At 40.4% G+C, this 11,873-nt stretch overlaps 1 protein-coding gene across 4 annotated transcripts in view; it reads right to left on the bottom strand.

Moving 5' to 3' along the window:
* The window catches only part of zfpm1 (zinc finger protein, FOG family member 1), a 202,959-nt gene extending 191,340 nt beyond the window's left edge, over nucleotides 1-11,619 (bottom strand). For 3 of the 4 annotated variants that reach the window (XM_078210739.1, XM_078210737.1, XM_078210736.1), the window contains exon 1: nucleotides 11,345-11,553. In XM_078210739.1, the coding sequence (XP_078066865.1) occupies nucleotides 11,345-11,384 (40 nt within the window). In that variant the 5' untranslated portion in view covers nucleotides 11,385-11,553. Of the gene's footprint in view, nucleotides 1-11,344; nucleotides 11,554-11,601 lie in introns of those variants that run through there. The other variant, XM_078210738.1, reaches the window with a different exon arrangement.
* Nucleotides 11,620-11,873: the final 254 nt, after the last annotated feature.

Consider the following 11,873-nt stretch of genomic DNA (forward strand, 5'->3'; position numbering starts at 1 on the left):
CAATACCTATCTCTAATTAGTAACTGTCCATATCACGATAAGGTAAACTCAGTTTGACCTTTCCATCATGTATCTATAGCAACCCAGCCATTCAGTTTATTTTTAAACTGATGAAATAGCAAATAGTAAAAGATCCTCAATTAGATATGGGTGATTAATTAACACATTTTGATTGGAATAAACATTTCTTCTGAGGGCTGTATGAGTCAATGTGTTCGAGGACTATTGTTGAGAGGAAGCCTGAAAAAAGCCAGTGATTAAGATGCAGAGTAGCTTAGTTTCAAATACCTAGTCCTTCTGCCAAGTCCATATCCTATCTAATGAGGGTGTAGTTACTTAACATTCATCACCAGTGAACTCTGTAACTTTATCAGCTTACAAGCATGGCGCCATTGCAAGGCCAGGCCATTTTCAGTTCTCAGATAGTACAGATAAAAGTGTGATAGATTACAATAGATTGTTTCACTTGAGAATATGTGGCTCCCAGAACACACAATATAGTTCCCATCAGTTAGTTGGGGGAGGAAAATGAATGAAAAAAGACAATAAGAGGAATAGGATAAGAAACAAATTCTACATAAACAAGAATAATTAAGAAAGGAGAGATTGAATTACAAAGAAGAATCAAACAAGAAATTAAATTTAAAACAACAAAGATTGAAGGAGAAGGGAGAGAGGGATATCCATTGTATAGCAGGAAAAAAAAGACTGCAAAGCAAGTGGGAAAGCAGCGGAGGGAAAGGAAAAAATAGCAGGGTGAATGCAAATTACCAAGGAACAGGGAGAAGTGGACCAAAGAATCAACAGTAACATAAAAGGAAGAATTAGTTGTAGTACAATGGAAGTGTGCCATAAATCTAGTCCTCGAACCCAATCTTAATAAAATGCAAAGAATATGAAATAGAAATTGAGTTGATTTAACAATAGGAGTACAGTGCTAAGTGTTAATCCTTATTTTAATTTGCACAAGAACATTTCAGAATAGCTTGTTTATTTATTGAATCAATTTTATCCTTTTTGAGAGAAGCATTTTCTTTCATGTCAACTAAGCTAAGCAAATCATTCAACAAATTTCCAACAGCATAACATACAATTCAGGAACAGTTTGCAATTTAAAATATTTTAGAACACCTGCTGCATATTCATCAGACGCATTTCTTGGAAAATCATAAATTACTAGGAAATCAGAAAGGATGAGTGTTGGCTCCATCAAGTGAAAGGAGAGTCGGATCTCTAAAGTCGAAGGATGACGTTGGCCAGAACTATTACTAGCAGCCATTCACATTTTGTTCTAAAGTTGTTGCTTCAGAGACAATGGGGAAAACCATCTCTTCAGGCTATGGCAATTTAAGAAAAACACTATTGTTTGCTGTGGTCATGGTGCAAGGTACATACAGTATCAGTTGCCTGTGAAATCCTAAACACAGCTTTGCACTTGGCCATATTTTTGTCCTTAGATTTACACCAGATTTCTGGTACAATTTGTTAGGCACTGATCATTCTCCAATATCTCACCCATGTGACTACTCACATGCGAATTATGGCCTTGAACACACTTGTGCCTTGCCCTGTCCTCACTATATGTCAAAAGTACAGGATGTGTGGTAGAGTTCATGATTCACATTCATTGATTAGCCATTGCAATACTAAGGAAACTCACTGTTGTCAGCATGAACATTTTCCAGTTTTGTTCTACATTAAAATATTTGTATGAATAATGACTTAAAATGGAACAATACCCACCATAACGTTTGTGCAAAATTCCAAAGAAAATGGTTAAGAACAACTGATTCAGCATGGACAATATATTGAAGCAGGGATTTCCTAGTTTTTATTGGCTGGATAGACTGGGACTTTTTTCTCTGGAGCATAGGAGGCTGAGGGGTGATCTTATAGAGGTGTTTAAAATAATGAGGGGCACAGATCAGCTAGATAGTCAATATCTTTTCCCAAAGGTAGGGGAATCTAAAACTAGAGGGCATAGGTTTAAGGTGAGAGGGGAGAGATACAAAAGTGTCCAGAGGGGCAATTCTTTCACACAGAGGGTGGTGAGTGTCTGGAACAAGATGCCAGAGGTAGTAGTAGAGGCGGGTACAATTTTGTCTTTTAAAAAGCATTTAGATAATTACATGGATAAGATGAGTATAGAGGGATATGGGCCAAATGCGGGCAATTGGGATTAGCCTAGGGGTTTAAAAAAAAGGGCAGCATGGACAAGTTGGGCCAAAGGGCCTGTTTCCATGCTGTAAACCTCTGATTTTATGACTCGGTCACTGTCTCTACCAGCTACATCATAATTTGGTATTAACAGTTCATAATTATAGCATAATGTTTATTTTTTTAAATCTCAACTAAGTTTCTGAAAGGTGCACAGAATACTATTCATCTTTCCAACTTATCAACAACTTCATTTAGAGGCAACAAAGATGACTGGTGAAATGAAGGATTTCAGCTGTGCAGAACAGAGTGCCCTAGAGAATTGAAGAGTAAGGTTATAGCCCACGAGTCTTCTGCCCCCCCATTCTAACACGATACGAGTAAAATAGTGGACATCAACATGGCAGCCCATTCTGGTCATGAACTTGACGTGCCACTGACCTTGGGTAACATTCAAATCACAGACACATGTGTAACTGGGACTCTGATGTAAGTTCTTCAGTATTAATAATCTTTGTTATTCCGTTCACCACCCCTTACGTTCTGCACAAAAAGCACAGTCCAACCAATCAGTGATTTCCTTACAATGCTGATAAACGAGTTAGGATGAAAGAAGGCCTTATATTAAAATGTGAGGAGTTTGTTTACAAAGAGAAGACTGAAATAAAGGGCCTGATTTTACCATTGCGGGTGCGAAAACGTGGTAAAGTCTGACGCGAGGCCATTAACGCGATCCACGCCCGTGCAGATGGCCACTTTGCCGCAATCCGATTCGCGCCCGAAACGGGCGCAACGGCGATGAAGTGCCCGCCCAACTTTATCAGCATTTCCTCCTTTACCACCGCGTTCGCCAATCCAGAATCGGGCTGAAATGGACATGCTAAATAAGAGTCTGTTTTGGGCGTTCCAGCTGCTGAAGAGGTGAGTTCAGAGCTTCCAACGGCTCTCTGACTCAGATCGGAGAGGGGGGGGGGGGGGGGGGGGGGGCTGATCGTTCTCTGGGGGGAGGAGGGGCAGGTCACACGTACCTCTGGGGCGGGTGGCAAATCATTTTCAGCGGGGGGGGGGTGGAGGAGAGGGAGCGGAGGAGAGGGAGGCGGGTGAGATGGATCTCTGGTTGGGGGGGGGGGAGGGGGTCGCGATCGGTCTGGGTAGTGGGGGGAGGGGTGGATAAGGGGGGCAGGGCGATGTCTGTGCGGGCCATCGCTCCTGGGCCGCTTTATTGGCTTTCTGCGGCCCGGGAGCGATCTGACACGGGCGCTCTTTTTCAAATTATTTTCTAACTGCGCATGCGCAGTTCAGGGCTCCGATCGTTTCGGGTGCGATAAGCCCCGCCCACAGCACAATTCAGACCCGCGATGTTTTTTCAGGCTAAGTGCTAATGGGGGCGCCTGAGAGCAGATTTCCAAGTTGGATCTGAATTGCGCCCAGATTCAGCACTTAAAATGAAAATGGTAAAATCGGGCCCAAAATTTATGATAACCAAGTGCTCAACTCATCATGCATTATTTCACAGTCCCGCATTCTACTCCCCTTCTGAGGTACTCGGCCACTCATTTCAGCAGAGCTGTTGTCCTTGTGGGAATCTTTAAGTTTACTGTGGCCAGCTGCTGCTCGAGTCTGACAGGGTCTGGCTACAGATTGCTGAACTTTAGCCACCGTTGGTCTCTCGAGCTGAGCTAATTTTCTGGAACCATGCTAAGTGCTACTTAAGATGTTGGCAAGGAGCAAACATATGCCACTCCTGCTGTGCCCATGACCATTGTGCCACTCCCAGTCCTATCAGACTCATTATTGCTATGATGTGCAGGAGGACCACGTGCCTCCCTGACAGGCAAGGGTAGCCTCGAGGGAGAGTTCATTGAATGTATTAGTGATTGTTTCTTGGAGCAATAAGTTGTTGAACCAACCAGAGAGCAGGCTATTCTGGATTTGGTATTGTGTAATGAGTAGGGATTAATTAATGACCTCATAGTTAAGGATCCTCTAGGGAAGAATGATCATATTATGATAGAATTCAAAAGTGAGAAACTGGAGTCCCACATTCGCATTCTGGAGTTAAACAAAGGGGTAATTACATAGACATGAGGAGAGACTTGGCCCTAGTGGACTGGGCAGGAAGGCTGAAAGGTAGGACAGTTGATGAGCAGTGGCAGTTGTTTAAGAAGATATTCAATTTCTCCCAACTAAAATATATTCTAGAGAAGAAGAAAGATTGTAAGAGCAAAAAAAAAATCCATGGCTAAGCAAGGAAGTTAAAGACAACATGAAGACAAAAACGAAGGCATACCATGTTGCAAAGGCCAGAGGCAGGCTGGAAGATTGAGAAACATTTAAAGATCAACAAAGGGTTCCTAAAAAAGTAATAAAAAGAGCATCAGTAAATTTAGAAAACTAGCACAAAATATAAAAAAGGATCGCAAAAGCTTTTGTAAGTAGATAAAAGGGAAGAGAGTAGTTAAAATGAATGTTGGCTCCTTGGAGGATGAGATCGGGGTGTTAATAACTAATACAGTGGAGTTGCTAAATCAATATTTTGCCTCAGTTTTCATTGTGGAGGACACTAACACCATCCCAATAATAACAGGTAATGCAGAGGTAATAGAAAGGAAGGAATTTGGAACAATCACCATCAATAGGGAAATAGTACTCAACAAACTACTGGGATTGAAGGCAGACAAGCCCCTAGGTCCTGATGGTCTACATCCTCAGGTCTTAAAGGAAGTGTTAGCAGAGGTAGTGGATCCACTGGTCATAATATTCCATAATTCCCTGGATGCAGGTAAGGTTCCAGTGGATTGGAAAAATGTTACTATAATGTCCTTATTTAAAAAACGAGGGAGCCGGAAACTAAGAAACTATAGGCCAGTTAGTTTAACATCTGCTGTCAGGAAATGGTTAGAATCCATTATTTAGGAAGTAATAACAGGACATTTGGAAAGTCAAAATGCAATCCATCCAAGTTAGCATGGTTTTATGAAGGGCGAATCGTGTTTGACTAATCTGGTAGAGTTCTTCGAAGATGCACCAAGCAAAGTGGATAATGGGGATCCTGTAGATGCAGTACATCTTCACTTCAGGAAGGCTTTTGATAAGGTGCCGCATAGAAGGTTAATACACAAGGTAAGATCACATGAGGTTAGGGGCAATATATTAAATTGGACAGAGGACTGACTAACCAAAAGAAAGCAGAGAGCTGGGATAAATGGGTCTTTTACTGTTTGACAAGATTTAACCAGTGGAGAGCCACAGGGTTCGGTCCTTGGGCCCCAATTATTTACAATCTATATTAATGACTTGGACAGGAACAGAAGGTACTATAGCCAAGTTTGCAGATGACACTAAAATAGGTGGCATAATAAGCTGCAATGAAGAAATAAGCAATTTACAAATGGATATGGATAGGTTAGGTGAGTGGGCCAAAATTTGGCAGGTGGAGTTTAAGTGAGAGGTTGTCCATTTTGGCTGAAAAAATTAGAACGGCAACTTATCCAAATGGAGAGAAACATCAGAGTGCTTCAGTGCAGAGTGATCTGATTATCCTCATGCATGAATTGTAGAAAACTAGTATGCAAATACAGCTGATAATAAGGACGGCACATGGAATTTTGGCATTTATTTTGCCTAAAGAAATAAAATATAAAAATAGGGAAGGGTAAACGGAAAGAGGATGTTTCCTCTTGTGGGGCAATCTAGAACAAGAGGTCATAGTTTTAGAATAAGGGGAAGCAGATTTTAAATGGAGATGAGGAGAAATTACTTCTCTCAAAGGGTAATGAATCTGTGGAATTCACTGCCCCAGAGTGTGGTAGATGCCAGGACATTGAGTAAATTTGAGGAGACAGACGGATTTTAATTGAAGGATTATGGAGAATGAGCATGAAAGTGGAACTGAGGTCGAGACAAGATCAGCCATGATCGTACTGAATGGTGGAGCAGGCTCGGGGGGCTGAATTGCCTACTTATGCTCCTGGTTCTTATATTCTATTCAATACCTTCTCCGTGCTACATTTGCTCCAGTGGTGCACCATATTGGGCATCAATTTTTGAAAAATATTCAATCCCCAACACTGACACATCTTACATTGACCCGAAAAACTTACGTGCCCCCCAAATAATTTATTTCAAAATCCTAATTCTTATATAACAAAGTTTTATTTCCTTAGGTAAGATGCTGGTCCATTGGATTCTGTGTACTAATACCAATATCAGGGCATCCCAACATATTGTTGTCTCCTTCAATGTAATTAAGTAAGTATCTCCCTTCCACAGTTAAAATTTCAAAATCAGATAGATTTTTGTTTGTTAAAAGTGTTAAGGAATATGGAACAAATGTGGGTCAATGGAGTTGATCATATCACTCATGATCTAACTGAATGGTGGAACAGGCTCAAGGACCTACATGACCTCCTCCTGTTCCAATGCTCATTACATTAAGACACAAGCCAAAAAAAGTAGGTCAGCAGCCTACAGCACTACCGAATCGATTTGCTTAGGTCATTAATATGCAGCAGTACCACAAATAATCAAGGCATTGTTTTCCAACATAACATGACATTTTATCACTAAATTATAGAGGATGCTGTTCCATTTAAGTAAGTATTCACACAATTATTTTTAGTGTGGAACGAAACTGGAGCAGTCAGTTCTCTCAGTGCCTCATAGTTCCTAAAGAATGTGAATCATGAACTTGACCAAACAACCCAAGCTAATGTAAATCGTGGACTTCATACTTGTGACTTTATTCATATGTTAGCCAATCAATTCCCCTGAGGGGTGCTCTCTGGTTAACACAAACCTCTGGTCCAATGGCTGACTTTTTATTCAAAATAAGGGTCTATGATGACACTAATAAAGTAGTAAACTAAAAACTAAGCTTTACTATGTGATACTACGAATAATGATTTGATGGCAATAGCTCCCAAAAACATTCATGATACTGTGAAGTATTTTTCTCTTCGCTGGTAGCTTTTATGCATACAATGACAGTGACTTAATTTTCATCAAAATACCACTCATTGTCATTTTTGTTCAATAGTCAAAACCTGATAACATCTCACCAGTTAATTTCAAATCACTTTTAAAATCACAAACATGGAACTCCAATTTTGGTCTGCCCACCTGGTGAACAGGAGGGCAAAACTGATAACATCAGCTCCATCTAGTTTAATGTTTTATTTTTTAAGCCATTCCCAAAGGGAAAAAGAAAACCAAAAAACACAAAGGAGGGCTGTCTTTTGTACCAGGGTCAACTCCATGGAAAGCAGGCAGCAGATACAGGTAGAGTAAGTAACCAGTTGGAATGGGGTTAAAGAAGCATTGCATTGCATTGCTCAGCATGAAGGAGGAACAGCCAGTCAGTCAGTCATGAGGCTGGAAGTACAAATGGCTGCATCACAAATTTGAGCGGCACTACCTGTAAAAGTGTGCAGACTGTTTTTTGATCTAAGTAATACTACTTAACAAAGGCAGACAGCCATAACACTACAAGGTTTCCCTCAATCAGACAGAAATTCTTTTCCCTCCTCCACACACAGTCATCAAGAAGCTGTGCGTAAATGCATTACTTTGCCCAAAGAAATATGGACAGACTAGCAAATGCCCAGATCATGGTCATTCTGAAGACTGCCAAACTTTTAATTTTCTTTTTTTCAGCTCTGACTCAATTAGCACTTTCAGTCCAAAATTAATATTTTTAAAAAGGCATCAGAAAATGCTATGCTCATTCCCCTGAAGACAGACAGTCAATCACACCCTATCTTAATGCATGAATGTTCACCTTATTTGCGTAGACCTAATTTGAAAAATTTAATTTTATGTAAAAAAAGAGATTACAAAAAAATATGTTATCATCAAGCAATGAATAATCCAGGCAGCTTTTTTTTTCCCTGGCATTTTGGTGGAGTGTGATAAGGCTAAAAACAACAGGCTGCTCAGTAAAGTGAAAAAAAGAGAGATAGATAACATTGATATGCACTCCTACACAAAACAGTCCAACCCTTATCTTTGCTTTTTATCACGGTTCTTTTTTTTTTTACACAACCAGACTGGAAGCTCCTTTAATAAAACACCATGAGAGGGAAAAATAGACGTGAAGTTCTAACTCTCCCCCTTTAAAAAAAAGGAAACATAATTTATCAAGGTATTATCGAGAAATCCAGACACCCTAATCAGCTCCCATGAAGTCAGTATTTCCATTCTTATCTAGTGGAGGAGTGGAAATGGAGAAGTGATTGTCAGAGCTGTGCAGATTACTGGAGCGGAATGCTAATGGAAGACAAGGCTCGACCATTGGTCGCTTAGTACTTGCTATCTGCACCATTATCAAAGCTTATCAATGCAACCATCGCTTCATAGTAATGGGGCCAGTTCAACTTTCTGCATTATCATATAGCAAACCTGCCCAAGAGGCCTACACCAGGAGAATGCTATCCAGCTCAGAAAAAGGAGAGAGAGGCAAAGAGAGGAAAAAAAAGGGAAAAGCAATAATGGCAGCCGCAGCAAAAAGTGGAACCACAGAGAAGTGGATACACAGAGAGAGGGAAGGAGAGTGAAATACATAAAGACACATATATAATCATTGAAATACAGGGGAACTGGAATGATTAATAAAAAAAGAATGCAGGAAGCAAAAGAGACAATAAAAAACCAGGACGACAAATGGTAACTGTGGAAAAGTAATGAAAAAGAATTTAAAAGTAAGGAACCACCTAGAGAAAGCAATTAGGTGAAGAGACGAGAAAAGCGAATATTGAGCAAAATCAAAGACAGAGACGAAAGGCTAGATAATAAACAACAGGAAACGAATAAGACAAAAAGAACAAATGAAAAATCACTAAAAAGACACACTGTAAACATTATGAAGAACAAATGATCTCAAGTACATTACATTCTTTACTTTCACAATGTAGCCGATACTAGATATTCTTACAGTTGCCACATAAAGTTTGTTTTAATATTTATTAAAAGTTTCCAAATGATCAGCAGCAACTTTTAACGATTAATGTGAAATTATTTTGACAAAAAGGACAGTTAAGCCCAAACATTTTCTTTCAAATGCACCATTGAATGGCAAGTCATTAACTTAGAAGTTTGCACAAAAACGATGAATACCGGTGCATTAATCAAAGTTATCCAGCTTACCAGACAGCATTTAGCATTAACCTTGCAATTAAAGACAAATACAGTATCTTAACTATGAGGACATCTCAAATACAGCCTTTTGGATCAAGAAGCCAACCTGGATACAAGAATGCATGCAAAAGAGGCCAAGAATGTCAAAATACTCCTTCAGTTTGTACGTTTTACTATAATTACTGTTATTCAAAAAAACACTCAGCACAGAGAGAGGACTGACTGTTCCAGTAATCTGTGAATAACAGACATTATACAATCACCAATCATATTTCCAAATAGGTATTATTTTCACTTTTTGTTATCTGCACAATTATGTAATTTTACTTTTGTAATCATAAGATTCTTTTTCTATTAACTTCTTACTGTCGATCATTATATAATGTTGTACACAATTGTCAGCAAGATAAACTCAAAAAAGTCCCACTTGAGTTTATTTTACCTCCCACCAAAACCTACATTTCCCCAAGTAGATTTTGCATCAGATTTTCTCAGTTATACACAATATCCCCTAGTATCTGCTATAGTGCAAGCTGTTCAAATCCAGTTCAAGATCAACTTCTGCCAACAAATAGAGGTTCAATCTTAAAAGACACAATGTACATTTCTATAAAACATGTCAGTGTCAGTAGTCAACCCACCGCCCAAAACTCTTAAGCTATTGACTGTTTTCAAATAACATGATCTGTCTGCTTTTGTCATCCGTTTAAAATGATGCTGCATTTTAAGCAGTTTATCAAGTCTCGAACCTTTAAATCAGAATGACCTTTAAGTGAAGCAGAAGATTGACCAATGCACTGGATTATCAATAACAGAAATCTAACAGGTCATCGGTTTTTCTCATTTGCGGGGTCATTTTTCTTGCAACTTTCACCTGTGAATCTTTTCCAATCATCTTTGGGATCGAGTACAAAAGGAGAATAAAAAAAATACTGATAACAGCAGTGTTAGGGCGACAGTCACTCAAAACACTAGGGCAAATTTTGGCAATTCAAAATTCCGCATTAAACATTAATTATGAATGCTCATGCGATATACAACTGGACATTCTGTCCAAAGACCTGCTACATTTGTCCAGTTGTTAAACCTGGTTGGTGAAAGAAAACAAGAATAAAGTATGTTCTACTGCTTTGAGCCACTTGTGATGTATCTTTTACACAAATGATCAATAAATTACTAGTGTTATGTAATGTTCTACATTTAATTTCATCACCGGATGAAAACAACTTAAGAAAAACTGCTACCTGAGTCCTAGCTGCCACAGAGCATCATTGCAAGTCAAAAGAAGGCTACACAGAATCTAATGAAATTAACAAGCGACAAAAATAGTTTAAGCCTAATGCCAGGTGGTGAAATGATTAAAAAGAAAGCTATCTACAGATGCCTTTTCCGCCTTTCCACAATACAATGAACTCAATGTTACATGTAAAGAAATCAATGGTATTAATATAATAGCTTAACGATGGCATCGATTACATCAGCAGACTTTCTGGGGTTTTTTTTGTTTTTTTAATTTCTTTGTATTTCTATAACCGTCCCACTCGGTACCTCTCCAGTCTGGTATGAACTGATAAGAACTGTTATCACACTTGGCAATCTATATCAGGACCTAGATCAAGCCTCCGGCTTATCGTGTTTTCTCATCACCCAGTCTACAGTCAAACAAGCTCTACTTTTGTTCAATGTTTCCTTTAGCAGAAAAATAGAGTCGTCATCAGAAAAGAGGGGGCTTTATTTTTTTTTAAAAGTAAAAAAACAAAAGCAAACCCATGCTAAGAGGAGGAGAAATCGAGAATAGAGAGAGCTGGCGATTGTTGCTGCGATACAAAAGCACCAGATAAGTAAATGATGACCGATTATTTTTAGCTTGCACTGGTTCGCTGGCGAGGTCGCCTGTGAAATATATATCCTGTGCCTCCTACTTCTGATCAGAAACATGAACACCTGCCTGGAAACGGTGGCTCCGAAGCTGGGAGGAGAGACGCCGCGGCGCTGACAGACGGCAGGAGAGTTTGTGAAGTGAGCAGAAGAGCAGGCAAAGCGACAAACTCACGTTTAATCCGCCGGGGGTTACTCTGTTTCCTCCTGGACATTGTGGCTGCCGGTTGCCTGCCTTGGTGAGGGAGGGAGGAGAGGGGTGGGAGGGGGGTGTTGGTTTACGGGTAGACAGCCGTGCTTTGCACTCGCAGCATGACACTGGGGCGAGACGGAGAGCGCAGGCTGAGCACGGCGCTGAGTGAGCAGAGCCCGGGAGCAGCGGCGCAGCGAGCCATTCACAAGCGGCGCGCTAGTATCCAGAGAGCAACTCACCCGATACACTGTATCCACTCCGCCGTCTGACGTCACGCCGCCCGCCGCCGCCATGGCAACGGGGCAGCACCGAGCCGTGCGTCAGGACGCAGCTAGGTAAACAAAGGCCGCGTGACGTCACGCGCTCCACCTGTGTACCCCCGCGTGGAGTTAAAGAGCCACCTGGGCAGGCTCAGGTACACATAGACATCAACCAGCCGGCCCATTCACTGCATAAGCATGGCATCAGTCTTTTACGGGTGGGCCAAATTTTTCACTCGTGTCCACTTGTG

The sequence above is a fragment of the Mustelus asterias genome, chromosome 4 (assembly GCF_964213995.1).
Source record: "Mustelus asterias chromosome 4, sMusAst1.hap1.1, whole genome shotgun sequence".
Classification (NCBI taxonomy): Eukaryota; Metazoa; Chordata; class Chondrichthyes; order Carcharhiniformes; family Triakidae; genus Mustelus; species Mustelus asterias.